Source organism: Petaurus breviceps, unplaced genomic scaffold, assembly GCF_028583685.1.
Source record: "Petaurus breviceps papuanus isolate PSGF00001 unplaced genomic scaffold, PetGlider_PUasm1.0 90895, whole genome shotgun sequence".
In the NCBI taxonomy this organism is placed as follows: Eukaryota; Metazoa; Chordata; class Mammalia; order Diprotodontia; family Petauridae; genus Petaurus; species Petaurus breviceps.
In genome coordinates this window covers 22,613,174-22,637,568 of record NW_027187372.1, presented here as the reverse complement: position 1 = coordinate 22,637,568, position 24,395 = coordinate 22,613,174, and the positions used below count along the sequence as shown (strand labels likewise).

At 36.9% G+C, this 24,395-nt stretch overlaps 1 protein-coding gene across 4 annotated transcripts in view; it reads right to left on the bottom strand.

Annotated features, from left to right (window-relative positions):
• NEK7 (NIMA related kinase 7) overlaps window positions 1-24,395 on the bottom strand; it is a 233,458-nt gene that overhangs the window by 146,001 nt on the left and 63,062 nt on the right. For all 4 annotated transcript variants that reach the window (XM_069074499.1, XM_069074497.1, XM_069074496.1 and 1 more), the window contains one exon: window positions 18,212-18,296. In XM_069074499.1, the coding sequence (XP_068930600.1) occupies window positions 18,212-18,268 (57 nt within the window). In that variant the 5' untranslated portion in view covers window positions 18,269-18,296. The remainder of the gene's footprint in view (window positions 1-18,211; window positions 18,297-24,395) is intronic.

The following is a 24,395-nucleotide window of genomic DNA, read 5'->3' as shown; positions in this document are numbered from 1 at the left end:
ATATATATATATATATATATATATATATATATATATATATATATATATATATATATGTCTATACCAGAGGGGATACAGGCATACAAATACATATATGAATGTGTGTATGTTATGTTTACATGTATATATAGATAGAGGGCACAGGACCAATTTAATAGGAAGGAATGATACTTAAAAGGGGAAATTAAGAGGTGAGAGAGGAATATAATGAGAGGAGATGGGGAGAGACAGAATGGGGCAAACTATCTCATATAGAAGAGGCAAGGAAAAATGGTTACAATGGAGGGGAAGAATAGGAAGGCAAAAGGGAATGGGTCAACCTTATTCTCATTGAATTTGGCTTATAGAGAGAATGACATACACACTAAATAGGGTATCTCATACTACAGGAGAGTAGAGGGGAAGGGGAAGTGAGGGGGAATAATGGAAGGGAGGGCAGACTGGGGCAGGGGAGGGAAGTTGGAAGCACCCACTTTTGAAAAGGGACAGGATCAAAGTAGAGAATAGAACAAGTGGGGGTGGGATAGGATAGAGGGATATATTAGTCAGTCTTCCACAATATATCCACTATGGAAATGTTTTGCATAGCTACTCATGTACAACCTGTATTGAATTGCTTATCTTTCCAGTGAAGGTAGGTGACAAGGGAGGAAGGGAAAGAATCTGGAATCCAAAGTTTTGAAATCAAATGTTTAAATATATATATATACACACACATATATATATACATATTATTATTAATGTTTTACATGTAACTGGGAAATGAGATCTATTACAGGCACTGGGGCATAGAGACCCACTGTGCCCTACTGGAAAGTCAAAGGGGGAATGGGGGAAGATATGGGAGAGAACAGATTGGGGGAGGGGATATTCAATGGGAATGCTGTTTTGGGGTGGTGGGCAGGGAAAATTGGGGAGAAAATTTGTAACTCAAAATCTTGTGGAAATGAATGATGTAAACTAAAAAATTTAAAAAGAGAGAAAAAGGGGGTAAAAAAGGAATATCAAGTAAATTAATGAAGAAATGCAAAGGAAGGTGGCCTAGCAATACCATATCTCAAACTATATTATAAAGCAGTAATCATCAACACTATCTGGTATTGGCTAAGAAATAGAGTGGTGCGTAAGTGGAATAGGTTAGGTACACAAGACACAGTAGTCAATAACTATAGTAGTTATTTTTTTCATCAAACTAGTGTTTGATAAACCCAAAGCCCCCAGCCTTTCAGATAAGAACTCACTATTTGACAAAAACTGCTGGGGAAACTGGAAAATAACAGAACACAAGCTAGGTATAGATCAGTATCTCATACTGTATACCAAGATAAGGTCAAAACGGCTGCATAATTATGAAGAGTGACACCATAAGCAAATTAGAAGAACAAGGAATAGTCTACCTGTCAGATTTATGGGAAAGGGAAGAATTCACAACCAAACAAGAGATAGAGAGCATTATGAAATGTGAAATAGATCATTTTGATTATATTAAAATGAAAGGCTTTTGTACAAATAAAACCAATGCAATTAAGATTAAAAGGAAAACAGAAAGTTGGGAAACAACCTTTATAGCAAGTGTCCATGATAAAGTTCTCATCTCTCAAATATATAGAGAACTGAGTCAAATTTGAAACAATGCAAGTCATTCCCCAGTTGATAAATGGTCAAAGGATAAGGGCAGTTTTCAGATGAAGAAATCAAAGCTATCTATAAGCATATGAAGAAATGGTCTAAAACTAAAATGCTCTATTCTTTTGATTAGAGAAATGCAAATTAAAATGACTCTGAGGTACCACCTATCAGATTGACTGATATGACTTTAAAAAAGGAAAATGATAAATGTTGGAGAGGATGTGGGAAAATTGGGACATTAATGCACTGCTGGTGAAGCTGTGAACTGATCTGATCATTCTGGTGAACAGTTTAGAACTGACCAAGAGGCAACCAAACTGTACATATTCTGATCTAGCAATACCACTAGTAGGTCTATATCCCAAAGAGATCATAAAAAAAAGAAAAGCACCTACGTATACAAAAATATTTATAAACATTCTTTTCATGGTGGCAAAACATTGGAAACTGAAGGGATATCCATCAACTGAGGAACAGTTAAACAAGCTGTAGTATATGTAATATGACTATGCAATAAGAAATGATAAACAGGCAGATTGCAGAAAAACCCAGAAAACTTAGTACAAACTGATGGAAAGTGAAATGAGCAGAACCAGAAAATCATTGTACACAGTATCAGCAACACTGTACAATGACCAACTATGAATGACTTAGCTCTTCTCAGCAAAACAATGATCCAAGACAAGTACAAATGACTCAAGAAGGAAAATGCTCTCCACATCCAGATAAAGAACTGATGGACTCTGAATGCAGATCAAAGTATATTTTTTCACTTACTTTATTCTTTTCCATGGTATTTTTTTCCTTTTGATCTGTTTCATCTTTCACAACTGTGACTAATATGGGAATGTTTTACATGATACCACATGAATAACCTATATTAAAATCTACCATTCACATAAGAGGGAAGGGGAAGGAGGGAGAAAAATTTGGAACTCAAAATCTTGTAAAAATTATTATTAAAAATTGTCTTGACATGTAATTGGGGAGAAAAATAAAAGACTATTTTAAAAAATAAAGTACTGGGTATTTACCTGTGTATATTGAGAGAGAGAGAGAGAGAGAGCCAATAGAGAAGAATAATTTGAATAAAAAGATTTCAAAAGTCATGTTTACATAGTACATCATACTTTGTAAATAGTCATAGGACAAGGGCGAAAACTCAGGAGAGTGGAAACAATCCCTATCCCTTTTCATTGTCAGCTGTCAAAGAATAAACTACCCCAACCTTGTCTCTAACTGTTCATCTCTTCAACTGTGCTCTCTATGATGTCTACTCAAACTTGTCTATATTCTAAATCTGTTCCTCTCATATTCTTTCCATCTACTTGCATCTCACCCCCTTTCATGTCTCTTTATGTATACTAGTTCTTTACCTACTGCCTTCAAACATGCTCAAGCCTCCTCTATCCTTACAAAATCTTCACTAAACTCACCAATCCCTCATGCTATTATTCTATGTTTCTCTTCCCTTTCTCAGCCAAACTCCCAGAGAAAAAACATGTCTACATCCACTGAATTAAGTTCCTTTCCTTTCATTACTTAGTCCTTTGTAATCTAGTTTCCTACCTCATTACTCAACTTAAATTGCTCTCTCTATCATAAATAAATGATCTCTTAATAGGCAAGTCTGATGGCTTTTTCTGAGTCCTTCTCATTGCATCACCTCTCACTGCATTTGATCTTATTGACCACCCTCTCTTCCTGAATATCTCCACTCTTGAGTTTTAATGACAACACTCTCTCTTGGTTTTCCTGTCTGAGTACTCCTCCATAGTCTTGCTGGATCATCATCATCCATATCATGGCCCCCAAATAAGGGTGTTCCCTAAGGCTCTGCCCTTGGTCTGGTCTTATTTTCCCTTCTCTTCTCTGTATTACTTCTCTTGGTGACCTCATTAACTCCCAAAATCTTGATGCTGATGACTCAAAGATCTAACATAATCTCAATCAAGAGCTTCAGACCTATATCGTCAACTACCCATGGGACCTGTCAAACTAAACACCCTGGAGATATCTTAAATTTAACAAGTCCAAAACAGAAATCACCCCAATCCACTTTTCCAAACTTCCCTATTTTTGTTGAAAGGTACCACCATAATTTTAGTCACCCAAGTTTGTAACTTTAGTATTATTCTCACCTCTTCACTCTCCCTCACCCCACATATCAACCAGTTGCCAAGTCTGGCTATTTCTACCTCCACAACAACTCTCACATCCAACCCCTTGCACCCATTCACACAGCCACCAAATGAGACCCAGATCCTTATGACTGCTTGTCTAGAATACTGCAATGGCCTTCCAACTGGTCTCTCTTCACATTAGTCCATCTTTCTCAAAAGTGGCAAGGTGATTTTCTTTAAGGGAAGATCTGACCATGTGATTCCTTCAATAACCTCTAGTAGTTCCCTACTACCTGATTCTGAGGTAAAATATATACCTTCTTTATTTAGTTTCGAAAGCCTTTCATAAGGTACATTTCCTTATTTGCAGAGTTAGTATGTTATGGCTATAGAATAGGACATATATAACCTCAATATATTCAATTCAATATACCTATTAGCCTTATTGAACTTTTTTTTTCTTTTTTCCTCTATTTTACTCTCTGGGGGAAGAGGGAGGTATACATTGGGAAAACAGGTAATATATAAAACAACATTAATAAAAATGTATTTTTAAGCTAGATGGTACAGTGAATAGAGCACCGGCCCTGGAGTCAGAAGGACCTGAGTTCAAATCCGGTCTCAGACACTTAACATGTACTTTTAAATAGATTCATGGCTAGGTGTCCCAAGTCTATTTTATAATTTTTATTTAGCTAAAAGTTTGCTTCGGGAATGATGCCTTAAGTCTCAGAAATTTTTTCAGATATAATCATAGAAAGCAATAGTTTCCAAAAAACATACACAAACACATACATACATGTATGCTATATATATACATCTATATGTATAGATACTTAGATGTATAGATACCTTCTGATGACTATTCCCTTAACCTTCACAGATTCCCACAACACTCCTCCACCAAAATAAAAACCTGTAATTTCTAAGGTGTTGGAAAGAGAACAGTAACAGACTAAATAGCAAAAGAACAAGGTGATAATGCTGATAATACAGAATGAGGTGATAAAAGCAAGCAGCCTGGAAAAAAGGAGAGTACAGGTGGTTGATGTGGAAGAAAAGTAAGTTCAGCAAGTAAATTGTTGCCACCTGTTCTCTGGAATACATGACTTCTCTCAAATGAACAGTAATTCTACTTAGCCATATGGATGCATTCATAAGAATCCAAATGACAATTCAAACTTGAGGAAAAGGAGTGAGAAAATGTGTATGTATAGCATACATCACAAAGAAACTGCAGGACCCCATTTAGTGGTTGTAACAGTCAAAGTTAAATTAGTCTAACCTCAGCAACACCAAAGCATCCTTCCTTCCCAATATGATATTCTTATCCTACTCTCTGAGGCAAGATGGTATAACGTCTACGGCATTGGTCTTAAGAGTCAAGAAGATCTGAGTACAAATCTTACATCAAACACTTACTGGTTATGTAAGCATGTCACTTAGCCTCTCTGGATCTCAGCTTCTTCATCTGAAAAAAGAGGCAGCTGTACTTAATAGCTTCTAAATCCATTTATACTCTAAATCTATAATTTTGTGTTCCTGAATCACTATGATCAGGTATTGAATTAGGACCTGGCAATAGAACAGATTATAAAAACAACACATTTTTTTTTCTTTTTGGAGAGGGAAGGCAAGGCAATTGGGGTTAAGTGACTTGCCCAAAGTCACACAACTAGTAAGTGTTAAGCGTTTGAGGGCAGATTTGAACTCAGGTCCTCCTGACTCCAGAGCTGGTGCTCTATTCACTGTGGCACCTAGCCGCCCCAAAATCTTTGTTAAGTTTCTTGGTTTGTGGTTTGTTTTTGTTTTTGTTTATTGCTAAAACAAAATGTAAAATACCATACTCTCAGATCAGAAGAATCATCAGATTCCATCCCATCCAGAGCACACCTGTACAAGAATCCCTTCTAAAAGAGATCCAAAAAATAGTTGCAGAGCCTTTACTTAAGATCTCTATGTGGGACTTCACTTCTAGTAGTAAATTTGTGTCTGAAACTTTTACCCATTATTCCTAGTTCTTCCTTTTGGGGACAAAAAGAATGAATCTATTATATTCTCTTTTTCACGTCAACCCTTCCAAAGATATCTGAAGATAGCTACTATATATCACCACTACCCCCAAATCAACTCTTACTCAGGCTCAAATTCATTCAACTGATTCTCATACAGCGTGGCCCTTCACCATCATGATTGTCCTCAATGTGGGCATTCTCCTTCCTAAAACATGATGTCCTAAAACACAATATTCTCATGTGGTCAAATAAGGACAAAGTATGTACAGGACTTTCACCTCTCTAATTCCTGTGCATCATGCCTTTCTTAATAGAGTGTAACATTTCATTATCTTTTTGGATACTACAACATATTAGCTGAACACTAAAACTTCTACATCTTTTTCAGAGTGGAGTCTAGCCATTCTTCCCTCTTCTTGCACACATAGATTTTTTTTTTAGCAAGTTTAAGATTTTATATTTAACCGTAATAAACCAAAGGTCCAGTATTCTTCCTTGTCAATAATTTTTTGGGTCCTGACTCTTTTAGTCAGCAAACTTGAACATATGAGTAAAACACAAGATGAGAGAGGAGAGGGAAAGAAAGTGGGTAATCTACTTTGGTTGGAGTATAAAAGACATGAAAGGGATTAATATAAAATGAAGTTGGCTAGGTAAACTGGCATCAGATTGTAGAAGGATATAGATACAAGGCCAAAAAAAAGAAGCCAATAAGGTTTCTGAGCAGAAAAAAATGTAGGATTAGGTCAATTACTCAGTCAGGGACATAAAGAAAGACTTAGAAAGGAGAAAGACTAGAGATAGGAAGCTAAGATAGTCTAGGTGGGAAAAGATGAATATCTGAACTAGGGTAGATGCAAAAGGGATGGGAAAAAAGAGGCTTATATATAAGACATGTTACATGATCAAAGTTTGAATGCTAGGACTCAGCAACTGGTTGCATATATGAGAAGAAATAAGGGAAGAGGCATAAATGACTCCAAAGTACAGCCAGATGTAGGGTAAGACAAAGCTGAAACAAGTCCATCATCAGAAATGTTGATTCCAAGTTACTGGCAGTGCTCTATCTGGTCAGCAAGTTCAATGATGAGCAAATAAGCAGGGAGTGGGAAGAAGTGCCAGTAGACCCTTCCGGTAGCAGGAAGCCTACCAAAGAGGATATGTTATACTTTCTAACTCTCTCTGGGAAGTATATCTATTAAACTGATTTCTGACCAGCTGCAATTTTGTTCCAGGAATCCTGGTCCATAAGAGATCAGCCTTGGTCTTAAGAGGTTTACAATGACATCTTCAGCTTCCTTTTCTTAAGACGACTCTGAATCAGAAGACAGAGTACAGTTTCAGGGTAGAGTTTCACAGGCTCTAGGGGCATGAAACCTTCTTTACTACTAAGGCCCATTTTACCAACTCCCTCTTTCAATGGAGAATCTTAGATCAGGGTAAGGAATCAAGACACTGACAAAAGATGGAATGTGTAAAAAAAAAAGTTTGGCATAGATAGGAGAAAAAGAACTGAATTTGGAATCAGAGGACCTGGATTCTAAATCCAGATCTGTCTCTTAATACCTGTGCAACTTTGGGTGAGTCATGTCACCTCTCTGATGGAGTCTCTTCATCTCTAAAACGTAGAGACTGGACAAGATAATAACTCTCAATCTATGATACTATAGTGTTCACCTTAGGATATTTCACAGCAAACAACATTAATGAAAATTTAAAGTGTGGGGAAAGTTTTTTTTTTTTTATAATAAACAGATAAAGAATCAGTAAATTTGAGCTCAAATACTATCTATGGCATTACTTAAAATGAAAAATACTTTTTTTTTTTGCCTGGGTTTGTTCATCTGTAAAATTAAGAATACTGGATTAGACATCTGATAAAATACAACATTAACATTTTTCACTATGGCTCTTTATTTTATGATTGAGTATTAAAATTAGAACCTATGCAATTTATACAGTCCTAATTACAGGAAATATTCTAACTAATTTAAAAAGGAATATAAATATATACATATATGTATATGAAAGCATCTTAAGAAAAAACAAATATAGTATTCTAAGAAAATAAAAGTAGGGCATCAAAAAGTATGGGCTATAAGCTTATGTCAGTGATGCTGTCATCATTTACAACATTTTTGGACTGTCTGTTTTAAGAGCTGAGTTTATAAACCCCTCAATAAAATCAGCTTAATACTTTACAGATTTTAATACTGCAGTGAATTTGTGATCTTATCAATGAGTATATTCCCTTCAGTGATGCAAATTAACCTCCCTGGACCTCAGTTTCCTTAACTATAAAAAAAGAGTGCAAGTGAGGAGTCAAGGATGATACCAAGATTTCAAGCCTAGATAACTGCAAGGATGGAAAAATAACCTTGGAAAATATCAGTTTAGTTCAGAAAAGGGGAGGAGAGTCTAGGTTGGGGGGAGGGGACAATACTAAGTCCTGTTTTTAGACTCAATGAGTCTGAAATGCATTTAAGATATCTAATTCAAAATGCCCAAAAGACAATCAGTGATAGGAAAACTGGGCAGAGTATATAAGTCTATGGGACAGATAAACAGATTTAGGGATTACCTGCATGAAGATAATACTGGACCCATAGCAGCAGATGAGATCACCAAGTGAAGAATATACAGGGAAAAGAGAAGAAAGCCCAAGACAGAGCTTTAGGGGATACCTATGGTTAGTAGTATCATCTGGATGAAGAACCACCAAAAGAGACTGAAAAGCAGTGGTCAGAGAGGCAGGAAAACCAGTGTTGCAAAAACTCAGAGAAGATAGAGTATCCAGAAGAAGGTGATCAACAGTGTCAAAATACTGTAGACGGATCTAAAAGAATGAAGGATAAGAAGAAGCCATTAGATTTGGCAATTATTGGTAACTGACTAGACTACCTGAATAAGATCACCAATCAAAAGGATGAAGGTTTAGAAGACAACAAACAGGAGGAGAGAAAGTGAGGCACTGGTTTTTAGCAGGGAAGGGAAGGAGAGATGTAGGCTTAGAGCTATCAGTCACAGAAGGAGATAATGAGGGTTTTTCTAAGGGTAAGAGAAATGTTATAGGAAGCAGGAAAGGAACCAGCAGACCAGAAGAAAAGTACAATCAGTGTAAGGATATTGGCAGGAGAGACGAGCTGGAAAAGGTGGGGATGAACAGTAAGCATGAAGGGACAGGCCACGTCAGCATCAGAAACTAGAATGAGGAGGAAACTTCAGGAAACACAATCAGGGGAATATGAAAGGAGGAGGGGAGAATAGGAAGCTCTCAGCAAACCACCTCAATTTTTTTGGTAAAGTGATGAGGTCCTCAGGATAAAGGCTGATGGGGAAGGAATGGTGGGTGAAAGGTTTTAGGCCTTCAGTGAAGAAAACAAGGTTGAATTATCCAAGGATAGTGAAGCCTGAGAGTATCAGGAAGTTCAGAAGAATCAAGGATTTGGGTGAAAGATAAAGAATTCTGTTTTTTACAAGTTAAATTGAGATGTCCAAAAGGTAATTGATGCCACATGGCTGAAAGCAAGGAAAAAGACTGGGATTGCAAATGTTTATCGGGGAAATATTTATGTGGCAATGATAACTGAATTCATAGGACCTGAGGAGATCTGCAAGTAAAACTACATGTTAGGAGAAAAAGTCCCAGAGTAGGGATTTGGTGGAACTCAAACTAAATCAAGGTTGGTAGGTGTGCCCAGGATAAAAAATCAGCAAAAGAAACCGATATTTTTTGTTTCCCTAGACCTTAACATAATGTCTGATACATAGTAGGCATTTAATAAATGCTAGTTGACTGAAAGACTTACTGGGAAAGAGCAGTGATGAAAACCAAAAGGAAAGTGCATGAAGAAGATATTCAATGGTGCCAAATGCTGCAGAGAGATCAAGGTGGACCAGGACTGATAAAAAACCGTTAGATCTGAGCATTAAGAGATCATTGGTAACTTCAGAGAGAGTAGTTTCAATTTAATAATGAGGTAGGAAAGCTAGACTCAGGTTTTAGAACAGAGAAGAGAAGAAACAGTGACATCTATTATTGAAGACCTCAAGGAATTGAGCTACAAAAGAAAGGAGATAAAGGATGATAGTAGTGTGAATATATGAATCAAGTGAGGAGTTTTTTAATATGGGAAAGATATAGGGGTACATTTAGGCAGCGGGGAAGTAGCTGGTAGATAGGGAAAGTCTAAAGAATAAAATGGGAATGAAAAAGGAGGCCATCTGCTAGAGTAGACAGGAGGGGATGGGATCAAAGTTTCATACTGAAAAGTTTGCCTTTTGGCAAGAAGAGTCATCTCTTCATGTGAGAATAGGAGAAGGAAGAGGTAGGGGGAGATGCCTCAGGGATGTAATATGAGGTGAGATCCTCAGCGGAAAAGGTGAGGGTGGAGATTGCTATGAGGGGCTTGTGTGAATGGGATAGCAAACTGATTAGGGAAGTGCAAAAGTACTGTCTTGCTGCAGTGAGGGCTTACTTGAGACTACATAACAAATTTGTGGTGGACCTATTCAGCATGGTATTGTGATTCCCTCCAAGCTCTATTCAACAGCATATGATAAGGAGTGAAGAAGACAGCATGGATTTTTACTTTTGATTTTCTTCTATTTTGTATTCTACTGTGTACAATATTTATTTCTATATGTATCATCATCCTACTAGATTTTAAGTTCCTTGAGATGAGAGGTATTTTCATATTTCCTTAGCATCAAATACTGTATGGTAGATGCTTCACAAATTTTGCCATATTACTTTCTTCACTAAGATAATACTATCTCTGGTAGCAAAATGAAATCCAGTAAAAAAACAATTGAGGAAATTTAAAAATTTGGGGGCAGCAGTAGATTTTTTTTTACTATTTGTAAGGACAGAATTTTAAGTACACATTACCCTGACTATATTTTCTCTGAATTCAAGTCATAGTGGACATTTTTATAGGGCTTTAAGGCTTACAAAATGCTTTATATACATTATTTATTTTGATCCTCATGAGGTAAGTAGTACAATCTTCATTTTACAATTGAGGAAACTGTTTCAGAAAGGTTAGATAATCTGCCCATGGTCACACAGGTGGTATCAGAGGTTGGATACAAACCCAAGTTTCCTTTGACGCTTAAGTATGACACTCACTTCCCTCCACTACACTTTATCTCTACCTACAATGAAATAAAAGTGAGACAACCTTATAAATAAATCCTTTTGGTTCAAAAGTATCTAAATTTCCATATATGAGATCTAAAGCAGAGCAACATTACGATCAGTAGTTAATGGTATTATATAAAAAATGCCTGTGTAGTTGTTTCAAAAAATGAAAAATTATTTCATTGTACTTATTAATCTCCAGAATATTATAGTAATTTAGAAGGCATTTGAGCAAATTCCCAGTGGCCCATAAAGTAAACTTCAATCTTCTAGAATGGCAAGAGGAAGCAAATAAAGAAATGCAGCCTTCTTCCATTAATTATATTATCAAAGAATATCACAAAAAGTCACACTTAGAGACTTGCCTTAAAATATCCAGGAAATTAAATCCAGTGGCTTAACTTCAAAGGAATCTGGACAACCTCCAGGAGATACAACACTTAGAGAAAACATAAGTAAGCTCGTTCATTTTGATTCTTATTTTCAAGACTATTTTTAAAAAGGAAATTGGGACTAGACTCTTATTTCTCTTCTGGCTCTGCTTGTGACTCATCACAACACAGCTTCCTTCTCACCCTGGAACTGTCCTCAGGGTCTGTGGCCTTCCCATTGCTGAACTCTGTCCTAGTGGACCCCTTCTCTTCTGGGTGAGTTTCTACCTGATTTTTCAATTTGGTAAAAGGCCCAAGGCAGCCACTCTTCATTCCTCTCCTGGCTTTTTTGACCTTCCAAACTTTGGCACTATGCCCTCACACAGATGTAGTCCCTTCAGACCCCACAGACTACATACTTTTTTACTTCTCTTTTACGTGTTGTGTTCCACCATTAGAATTAAGCTCTTTGAGGGCAGGGGCTTTCTTTTTGCTTATGTCTGTAAGGCTAGCTTTTACATAGTGCCTAGTGCACAGTAAGAGATTCAAATAATGATGACTGACTTGGCACTGTAATCTCATTGGTAAACAGATCTCCAGAACGAGAAAACTCTAGGGCAAATCAGTATCTTTTGAGCAACTTAAGGTCTTAGTTGAGTAAGGTACAGAGAGGTTAACTGAATTGCTGCAGGTCTCAGTGCTAGTATGTGTTAGAGGAAGGAGCTCACTGAGCCCTGGTTCCCTCTAGAGTATAGCCCACCTTGGCCATCCTTTCCAGCATTCACTATACTTTCGCTCATTTCACACAACTCAATGGTCATGTGGGGGATTTGGAAAACTCATGGAACACCAGCTCAGGTGAGATTATTTAACAAATTTGTAGTGGACCCCTCTGCTTGGTTTTGTGACTCCCTCCAGCTCTGTTCAACAGTATATGAATAGGAGTGAAGGAGACAGACAGTATGGGCTTTTACCTTCAATTTTTTTCTGTTCTATTTAGCATGCTACTGTGTATAGTATTCATTTGCAGGACTCCCATTGTGACTTCCAAGTTCTCCCCATACTACCGTCACTCAATCAATGATATTGGTAGTTGGTATCTAGGCATCTCCAGGACACTCCCTTCCTTTCTCAATGCTTTTTATCTGAGGTGACAAAGGTACCAATAATTCCGCAAATGCCCTAACTTCACAATTCACAGCTTATCTACCTCACATAATGTACTTCTCTACTTCACCTCAGTCACATACCAATAATGGCCAACAATCACATGCGCACATGTCCATGTTCACAAACTAAAAAAAAATCTCCTTAAGCAAATTACATCCTATGTCACCCTCTTCTTGTCTTACAACTCTAAACTCTGCTCTTCATACACACTATGACCTCCAATTCCTCAACCTATCAGGTCATTCCTAGGATCTCACTCTAGCTACACTCTCCTCTTTTTCCCCTCTTGAACCCTTGGAAATGCATTTCATCTCTACAGTATCTGCTTCTCTAAGATCCCTGCTCCTTTATCATACTGCCAACTTTGCCTTGCAAGCCTCAGCCAATAGCTCACTCCCACCATCTGTGTCTTCACTTCAACCTACATGCTGCTGAATGCAATTGGAAAATCACAAAATCAAACTGACTGGATCCATCACAAATTTGTATTACATAATCTCAAGTGGGCCTTCACTGCCAGAAGGCAATCTTTTTATACTTCCTCAATTAATTTCTATTCCACTCACCAAAGTGGCTTTTCCAAACCTTTTTATACTTCTAAAACCTCCCATAATTCCCCCATCCATCATCCTTTTTCTGCTGAGAATCTTGTCTCATATTTTATTTAAAAAATTGAGGCCATTTGCCAGGAGCTCCATATTTTTTCCCTCTTCTTCACCTCACATCACTCTAGATGCCTATTATTTCCACCTTTACCCCTGTCTCACATGACGAGGTAGCTGTTCTCCTTGCCAAAGTAAACCCTTCTACATGTACAAGTGACCCCATTTCCTCCTGTATTGCAAAAGATTGAATCCTTTACCATCTCCGCTCTCTCACTTTCCTACTGACTGTAAAAATGCCTGTCTCCTCCATTCTCAAAATAACTTCACTTATTTCACACAAACCTACTATCATCCCATATCTCTCTTCCCTTTTATGACTAAATTCCTTGAGAAAGCCTCTTAAAATACAGGCCTCTACTTCATTTCCTCTCACTAGCACCTCCCTCTAGTATGGCATCCAATGTATGTCATTTAACCAAAACAGATCTCTCCAGAGTTAACAATGATCTCTTCACTGCCACGAAACCCAACGATCTTTTCTCAATTCTAATTCTTCTTGACCTCTCTGCATTTACACAGTCAACACATCCTAGTATTCCCTTTTCTCTAAGTCTTTGTGAAACTACTATATTGCGGTTCTATTCCTACCTACCTGACTGTGGTCCTTCTCTATATGCTCTGCTAGACTTTCATCTAAGTCATACCCACTAACCATGAGTGTCCCACATAGCTCTGACCTGGCCGCTTTTCTTCTCCCTCTATACTACTTCATTTGGTAATCTCATCAACTCCCATGGATTCAGTGATCATCAAATGCTGCTGATTCTCAAATCTACTTGTCCAGCCCTAACCTCTTTGCTGACCTCCAGTCTCACATCTCCAACTGTCTACTGGACATCTCAAACAAGTTATCCTGTAGACATATTAAATTCAAGATGTCCAAAACTGAACTCATTATTTCCCCCCCAAATTCTCTTTCCTTCCAAACTTCTCTATTACTATCACAGGTACAACCATTCTACCCTAGGTTTCCAAACTCAATGTCATCCTCAAGTCCTCACTCTGTCACTCCCCATATCCAATCTGTTGCTAAGACCTGTCAATTCTGTCTTTCCAACATCTCTTGCATATGCCCCCTTCTTTCCTCTGACATTGCTTCTGCCCTGAAGGCCCTCACCATCTCACTCCTGGACCACTTCAACAGCCTGCTGCTTGGTCTGCCTGCCACAAGTCTTTCCACTTTTCTAGTTCATCCTTCCCTCAGTTACCAAAGTGATCTTCCTAAGGCACAGGTCTGACCATGTCACCCTCCCTATTCCATAAACTTCAGTGGCTCCCTATCACCCCCAAGATCAAATACTTGGTATCCAAAGTCCTTTATAAAATGACCCCTTCCTAACTTTCCAATTTCTCATATCTTCTTATACCACCCTGACCTGGGCCCAACACAGACATGGACACAGTCACATACACTCACTCTCACTCTCTCTCTCACTCTCTCTCTCTCCAGTGACACTAGCCTCCTTGCTGTTCCTTGAACAAGAAGCTCCCTCCCAGTTCTAAGCATTTTCACTGGCTATCCTCCATGTTTGGAATGTCTTCCCTCTTCATCTCTGCCTCATAGCTCCCCTGGCTTCCTCCAGGTCCTAGTTAAATTCCCATCTTCTACAGGGAAACCCTTCCCAATATCTCCTAATTCTAGTGTCTTCCCTCTGTTGATTATTTCTTATTTATCCTTCATACCTTGTTCATACTTACTGTTTACATGTTGTTTCCCCATTAGACCATGTGTTATGTCCTTGAAAGCAGGAACTGTCTTTTACCTTTCTTTGTGACCCCAGCATTTACTTCAGTACCTGATACACAGTAGGTGCATACTAAATGTTTACTGACTGACTTTAGGTCTCTGAGTATGTAAGAGGCATAGCTAGTTTCTTTTTAGACTATCCTATAAATTTTCTTACATAACATAAGACATGAAATGACACCATACTGACTGCCATACTTCTGGTGTTCCCCCTTTGTATGCTTTACAGGTGTATGAAAGTAGAGAGAGTAGGGCTTCTGCTTCTTTGAACTTAATGCTGTTCACAGCAAATAAAAGATTCATGTGGTAAGGGAAAGGATAGGAATCTTACTACTTCTAAGCTGGGAAATTTTGGAGAAAAATATATATAGTAAATAGTAGGAAACATTATCTGTGCACTGGTTTGGCATACTGCCTTCACCCCAGAAAACTAGTAGAATGATAAAATATCCCCAGCTCTAATGAAAAAGCTTAATCAAAATCTCCAATTAAAAAAAAAAGAATCCTCCAATCTATCCATTCATATAAATTTCTTTTAATAGCACTTAGATTATAGCTAAAAAATATTTAGAATTGGGTTATAGGAAGTTGAGAGTTATATTAAATTTAGCATTATGTTAAAGGAAGCATGTGATAATAGGAAGCTAGTTTCACAGAATCTGAGGGCTCTCAGGTTTGGATATGAATTGGCTACCAAAGTGATCCCAGGTAAGTCACCTAACATCTTTGGGCCTCAGTTCTCTCAACTAGAAAGTGAACTCTATGACTTGGATTCACGTTCTGCCTCTGGGCAAGACACTTAACCTCTTAATAACTCAGGCAATTTTCTAAGACTAGAAGTAGTAGAAAAGTTGCTTGTTTACACTGGGAGAAGATCTTCTTCTGGAGCTCCCTCCACCAATGAAATCACCTGGCTAGTCCAAACAAAAATTATGATAGAATAAAGACTGTGAAATAGTATTCCTAATTCAAAAATCTTAACTCCAAACTGTGAAAATCGTCCCCCAAAATCATATTTTAGCATTTCTTTCCTAAGAAGGGCAAGTACCACTGAAGTTATGATTCTACAAAGAAGTATTCCTAAGGTAATGGGGTGGCACTCGTGTGTGTGTGTGTGTGTGTGTGTGTGTGTGTGTGTATGTGTATGTGTATGTGTGTGTAGAAGTAACTAGTATTTATATAGAACTTTAAGCAGTATCCTAGCTTAATTGGGGGAAGGGAATGAAGGGGAAGAGCACCCTTTTAGGTTTAATCTGCACTACTAACATTTTTCTCTCATACAGTTAACAAAATATTGAATCAAGTCCTGATTTGTAGCATTTGCTAATTTCCAAGGTGTAAATGCTCACACTAAAAACTTAACAACAGAGCCAGTATGAGCTGGCTTTAGCATATACCTGGCTTTAAGGCTTGAAAATATAAAAGAACTAGTCAAGATAGTCTCTCTATAGTAAATTCTTAATTTGGGGGTGCATGTGTGTGTGTGTATTTTCCAAGATAAACTCCTCATAAGTTAAACTCAAGACAATGCAGGTAAAATGTTAGGATAGGTAAATAAATCTCACTTTTTTAAATGTGGCAAAAGTGAAACTCTAGCTCTTCATTACAGATTAGGCTACCTATGCTATGTATAGAGAAAATTCCAACATATATCTTAGAATAAGAAAAAGAAAGGATACACCAAAAATATACATTACTCATTACCAGAGCAAACAACTGATATCTGATACTTAAAATACAATTCATCTCTTAGTTTTCTGCTTGTGGTCAGATATATTCACATTACAAAAGTGAAAAAGTCACTCAGCTAACCATATGTTGCCACATTACCTCCATTATTCAGGCCAATGGTGTGGAACAAAACAAGAAATGATTGTCAACCAAGAGCAGAGGCTCTTCTGTCATGGGCTTTTAAAATAATGCTATTGAGGACAGTAACATTTTTCAAAGACATAATAAAAATAACTCCAGTATCTCTTGTCAGGAAATCTTTCTTTCACAGTCTCCTACCATCAGCACGCATACTGAAGGGCTGAGACTCCTTCCCCCTCCCCCACTTGCCAGAGGGCAGCTAGAGCCTAGGATGACACTTGCCTATCTCCAACAGGGAACCAGGCCTACCCACACAGGAGCAACAGCAGGGGGCTCAAACCAAAGGAACAGTGGGAAAAGAAATGCAGAGCTGCTCCTCTAATTGTGAAATGTAGAGTGTGTGGCAGCCCACTGTCTCACAGGAAAACAATTACTTTCATTTTTGCCCCCTACTGCCTCTCCGACCTTTCCCAGGTGGTGAGTCAGTAGGAGGCAAAAATGAAAGTGGTTTTTTTCCTTTGAAACATAGGGCTGTGAAAAACTGTGAATTTCAAAAAATCATAACATCAACTACATAATTGTTATGGTTTCCTTTTCCATTACGTTCTACTAAACAGTCCCACAAAGCAATGGAATGTCCAAAACACCAATGGCCTCAAATGACAAGTATAGAAATCTGTTTCTGCTTGATGGATACAATAATATAGGATATGTCAATGGCATCACTCATGATGGTGGCACAAAATACAAATTTAATGTTAAAAAAATAAACCATGTTTAATTTCAAATATTGGCACTATTTAAAACTAGAGATTTATGCTGCCCTTTCCTCAGTTTAAAAAAAAAAACAACTAAATATTAGGTAAAATGCTAGATATAGAAAGGTATTCAAATATTATTTGGTTTTTACAAACTTTAAAGAGTCCCTAGTTCAATATGATCTGAATTGAGCAAAAAATGAAGGGTCAACCCAATTAAGGGCAAAAATGCTATTTTGAACTGGTACATTTAGACCTTTCTTTAAGAGGCGCTTTGAATAAAAAATGCTAAACACTCTCCTGTGTACTCTCAAGTTTCTTTCTACAAAAAAAGGCAATATTGATTAAAGCCATGTATCTAGGACTTTCTCATGAATTTTTGCAATCTACTAATTAAATAAGCAAGGGATACTTTATGTTGGAAGAAAAAAATTAAAGCAATGCAAGACAGCAAAAGGATTGTGAATCATAGGATATAGCCTCAATCCCTTTTAAAAACCCCTAAAAGCATCTTTAAAAGCAACTCTAAGTCTACTGTTATTTTCCTTTTTTTAATTTTTAAATTTTATTTTTAATTTATGAAATAACAACCATTTCCTGAAAATTAACATTGTATCATGCTTCTACACAGATATTAAATATGGACAATAAATCTTTAAAATCACAACCAAAAGTAACAATAAATAATGGTTTAGGCTGCTTTACATTAATAAAAAAAAACAAAAGTAAATGTACTTCTAATATTTCATATTTAATCCCTCCCCTACTTAGAAATTACCTGTGGCTGAAACTGTGGAACAGGTGGCCCTTGCATGCTTTGTGGCTGTTCATCCATTGTACAAAGTAAAGAGAAATTTGAAATTCTGAGGAAAAAAATAGAGAGATTTAATTGCTATATTCATTCACTGATTAAACAATAATTCAGAAATACATTTAAAGTGTAGATTTAAGTGAAAGAGTTTGATCTTGGGTTTGAGAAAATTTTCACTAAGGAGTCCCAGAAAAGCTAACCTTCATCTTCTCCTATATCCTAGATCCTCTAGTCTCAGGCACATCTTCATTCTTTTTCTTTCAACTTCCTTATTCTCAGTCATTCTCCAGACTAATCAACCAACCTTAATGAAACTCCACCTATTCTAGATTAAGTCTTCCTATATAAAAGAATCTATAGTAGCCAAACTTCCCCATCAGAATAAAAAGGTCTTGTGTCCATAAGAATGATGCAGATACCAACACTGACTTACTATTTTTATGTTTCTGTTCATCTCTCTTTAAGAATTTCTGTAATATTTATCATTTCCTAATTTTAGGTTCAAAGGATTACTATCATGAAACTGTTTATTTTCTCAAATACTGAAAACTTCAATTAGTATACCATGCCACTAGTCTGACATGGCTGTGGCTGGATAGTTCAAAAAGTAAATCTAACCAGAGCTATGCTTACCTGAGGGAGAAATGTGAAATACTAAATTATTACTTAAAAACAGAACTCATTAAGACAAGCATTAATCAGTTATTAGCTGCTATTTTTTAAAGTTTAAAAATTACAAGATTTATAAAAATATAAATATTCCTTTTTATTGAACCATAACTTCCATTTATCAATATTTACAAGCTATTATGGAGCATTTGCTATAGCTCATCTTAAATCTCTAAACTCAAAGTTAAAACTATCCTGGAATAGGTTCATGTCCCCAAAGATTTGGTCAAGTTAAAGCAAGCAAGTTTCCTCATCTACAAGAAACTTTTCTTCAGCTTTAATCACTTCTAGTAAGAGAAAGCTAACTATTTCTAAACTAAGAACTGCTTTCCAACTAATGCTTGCAATGAAAACTGAGATGCTTTGTCCTTCTACTAGTAAAAGCCAAACAAAAAGGTAAAAGGTCCCAAAGTGCATCTTACACTTACTAGCACAAAACTGTTTATCAAAATATAATTTTACAAACATAATAAAGTGCACATAAGGTTTTTAAAGAGTAATAAAAGTGGTTTCACCACATGTATACATGTGTCTATATGAGTGTATATGCTTTTAACAGTAAGATGAGAGAAGAGTGTATATGCTTTTAACAGTATGATGAGAGAAGAGAGAGGAAACGTGATACCATCACATAAAGAAACCTTAGAGATCATCTAATCTAATCTAAATGCTGAATCAATCAGGCAATAAACACTTATTAAGAACATACTATGTGCCAGGCATTGTGCAAAGCAAAGCTCTGAGGAATACAAAGACAGACAAAATACAGTCCCTGCTCTCAAGGAGCTAACAATTTAATAATGGAGAACAACATGCACAAACAAGCTACATACAATACACTTTAGGAAAATCACTTTGGTGCCTGAACAGAGGATGGACTGGAGTAGGAAGAGAACTGTGGGAAGAGAACCAGTAGACTATTACAATAGTCTAGGTGTCAGGAGATGTGAAGAGAGTAATACAATCAAAACTGAGAGAGAAGAATGTTATCAAGGAGAAAAAAAAGTGATGGTCACTGAGAGGTCAAAAAGGATGAGGACTGGAAAAAATGCCATTGGATTTAGCAGGGATAAAGGAGGAATAAGACAAAGGTAAAGGAGAAGATAGTAGTAGAGTGATATTGAGAAAAAGCAGACAACAGGGAGCCTTTGACAAATGGCCTCAATTTTTTCAGTAAAATAGGAGGCAAGGTTCTCAGTGGCAAATGGAAGGCTGTGGAAGGCAAGGGAGATTTTTGGAAGGATGAAAAAGTCTAGAAGCACCAGTAGCGGTGAGTGGATAGTGAGTTGATTAGAGAAGTGTAGAAGGAGTGCCTTCCAACAGTGAGGGCCTAGTTGAGGTCATGTAACATAAATTTATAATATTAGGGCCCAGTCAAAATAGTTGCATAATTTTTCCATTCATTCAACAGTACATGTGTAGAAACAAAGGCAGAGGATGGTAGCAATGATCCAAGGCTGAGGCATTCAATGAAGCATTAGCTCATAGATACAAAGGTATTCCAGTTCCTTCATTTTATGGATAATTAAAGTGAGGACTAAAAAAAGTTAATTTGCCAAACACCACACAAGAAGCAAGTAGCAGATTAAGGAATGGAACCCAAGAGTTCTGATTCCAAACTGAGTATACTTTCCTCTGCATTATGCTGCCTAACATTGATGATATTAAAATTTCTACAAAACTATCATACTACCTATAACTTAGAAAGTGGGGGGGGGGGGGCAGAATCTAAAAAATTCTCCTTGCATGGTACCTGACACAGTAAAATTAAGTACAATGTGAAAGTAGGTAACATATGGTGATCCTTCTATAGATTTATGATTTCACAGTCATAGACTCCAGCTCTGGGCATTTTCTCTGGCTGTCCCTTCCGCCCCATATCTGGAACACACTAACCCTCAACTCCCTGGCTTCCTTTAATTCCCAACTAAAATCTCATATTTTATAGGAAATCTTTCTCAATCCCTCTTGATTCTAGTGCCTTCCTTCTATTAATTATTTCCTATTTACCCTATATTTAGCTTGTTTATATTTATTTGCATGGTGTCTTCCCTATTAGATTGTGAGCTCCCTGAGTCCAGAGATTCTTTTCTTTCTTTCTTTCTTTTGTTGGTTTCCTATCCTCAGCACTTATCACAATGCTTAGAACACAAGAGGAACTTAATAAATATTTACTGACTAACTGATAAGCACTGCCCCCACCAACAGTGCAAAAAACAACCCATGCATTCTCACCAGTATTCTCACCCATCTTCTCTATATACCCAAATAAATCTCCCTCATCTCCTCAACTACATGTTTCCCCGATAATAAGACCTATCCCGAAAATAAGCCCTCCCCTTACTGTGTAAGATTCCTCTAAAATAAGCCCTCCCCTGAAAATAAGCCCTCTGGTGTTTTTCTGTCCAAAAAATTAATAAGACCGTGTCTTATTATGGGGAAACACGGTAATGTCCTGGGGACATTCTTCAATTACTTGACATTGCCCAGACAACAATGAGGCTTCCATCTTTGCCACCTGACTGGCCCATCTTGTTTTCCAGGCATTTTCTCTGGGGTGACATTCTTGAAGCCAAGAATTATCTTTACCAAATTATCCCTACCAAATTTGACCATTAGCTCTTCTTCCACAGGACTCATCTCCTGTCTCCATTCCTTTACACAGGTGAAACTCCATATCTATAATGCTCCCTCCTCCTTCCTTCCATCTCAAAAAAGCTCCAGCTATCTTCAGGACTTAAATTCTAGGATCTCCTCAGTTGTGCTCTTTCTCAGTTGAAATTGTTATGTGTTACTTTGTATGCATTCTATTGTATCCATCTAGCAAAATGTCAGCTCCTGGAGGTTACATACAGGTTCTCTCATTTTGTGTGTACCATAAAAGCCTAACAGTTCCCAGAACAAAGAAGATGCTAAAGAAATATACTGAATTGAATTCTCTTCAGAGTTCTTGGTTGATGTCATTCATTCATATATATATTCATATATACACATGTATACATATGTATCTACTCATGCCCACCTTTGCCTTTTCATTGTTCTCTGAGTGGACATTAATTTTAATTCTTTAGAAATTGTAGTAATTCTGCTTGCTTTCTCAATGAGGATGGGTGGGGAGGGAGGAAGGGAGAGAATTTGGAACTCCAAAGTTTTAAAAATAAATGTTAAATAAATTTTTCACATGCAACTGGGAAATAAGAGTGGTACATATGAAGAATGGAGAGAAGCAAAGGAAGATTTGTATGAACTAATTCAAAATGAAAAAAAGCAGAGCCAGGAAAAAAATACACACAATGATTACAGCAACAAAAATGCAAATACCTACCACCAGAAATTATGTTCTGTGAAAATATAATCACCAAACTTAAGTTCAAAGAAGATATGCACCTCCATCCCTTCTTTACAGAGCTAGGGGAATTATAAATACAGAATGCTGCTTAGGGTAGATCTGACTGATAATTTGGCTAGTTTTGCTGAAATACTTTTCTCCTCTTATTCTTTGTCATAAGGAATGTCTCCCTGGGAGAGAGAAAGGAGAGAGGCATGTTAGGAAATGAAGGAGATGTAAAAACAAAAGATCTCAATAAAAATGTAAATTTTAAAAAAATCTACCTCCATCTTCTGTACAAGATGTTGTATAAGTTGCAATCATTTTCATGGTAGTCTTTTTGCAAATGCCTACCAGGAATAAGTACTTCAATAGGAGATAACCTAGGAACTATGTTTGGAACCCTTGAATATGTGAAGAAAAAAAAAGTGACCAACTCCTTTATTTGCATTTCCAAGGAGAACCTAATGAGTCATCCTTCAATTTATCAGCAAGTTTTTTTGCCTCTGATTTCATTCACAGTGAAACTGATATTATACAGTGTTTCTCCAGTATGCTCACTAATTGGCCACTAGACAAAAACAGCTAATAGTTATATAAATAATACTTTAAGATTTGTAAAGCACATTTGATCCTCACAACATCACACAGTAGATCCTATTACTCTCCCCATTTTACAGATGAGGAAACTGAGGCTGGGAGATGTTCACTGATTTGCCAGAGTCACACAATTAGTAGGTGTTTAGGGCAGGATTTGAACTCAGGTCTCCCTGATTACAAGCCCAGTGCTCACTTTCCTCTATGACATGCTGGTTCATACTGAGATTATCATCAGTTATATTAATATTTGTAGATATTCTCAGCATCCTGTAGCATTATTCCTTCACTACCACTGCAGAAGAAGTGGGTCACACAGGACCAAGGGGCATTTTTTTCTAATGGCTTGAAAAAGCCAAAGAATTCATTACTAAGTGTCTGTCTGTTGGTGATAAACTTCTGCATCCTTAGAAAAACAAAACTAGATTTTTTTTTAATCATATTTAATAAAAACTATTTTATCAGACTATTTTAATAATTGATACAATTCTATATTTTAAAGCATCTTTTAAGTACCAAGGAAAAATATTTTGCTTTTTATCTATTCCTTTACAAATTAGAAAACAAAACTTATGAACAATATCAAGAAATATGCCAAAGTGTCAGTAAAAAAAAAAAAGTATTTACTATCTTAACACTGCCCTGACAAGAAATACAGCATGATGGGAAAAACCTGGAATCAAGAAGAAATCAGTTCAAATGCTGGGCAAGTTACTTAACCCTTTTCAGCACCCAGGGATCTTCACTAGTAGAGGGAAGTTTCTTCAGCAGGGAGCTTCCTAAAACTATGAAATCACAGATTTCCCATCCTCTCTCACTACAATAAGGATAGGTATCTATTCTCTCTTTTTATGAGGGATCAGATAGAAACAGATTTAAAAAATGGTATTCTTTGGAAGCCTTTATCTTATGAAGTGAGATGTTAGTTCTAAAAGTATTTCTGTAAATTTAAAGCTGTTCTGTGAAAATATCTTTTGATCTTCTGCATTTTTGATGAGGAAGTGTAAGTCTTTCCATAGCTATCTTGTGGTGATGAGTCCACATTTCATTAACATCATATTGGGATTTGGGGGCAGGTAGGTGTCACAGTGGATAAAGTGCCAGGTCTGGACTCAGGAAAACCTGAGTTCAAATCTGGCCCAGACACTCCTAGCTTTGTGACCCTAGACAAGTTACTTAATTATGTTTACCTCAATTTTCTCATCTGTAAAATGAGTTGGAGAAGGAAATAAAAAACCACTCCATATCTTTGCCAAGAAAACCCCAAATGGAGTCATGAAGAGTCAGATACAACTGAAAAATAACTGAACAACAAGAGTTTTTTTGGACATATTCACTGTCATCCATTTTACTTTACCAAAAGTATTGCTAAGATAGGTATTGAATTCACATTAATTGCTCTAAATCCACACTGGTGGTGGGAGTACCCACAGTAATGAAATCACAAATACATGTAATAGTGAGGTAAGACTAGATATGAAGTCTAACATGCATATTACAAAACGTCTTTCTTAGAAAGCTTACATCCTGGATACCTCTAAGCATTTGTAGCTATCA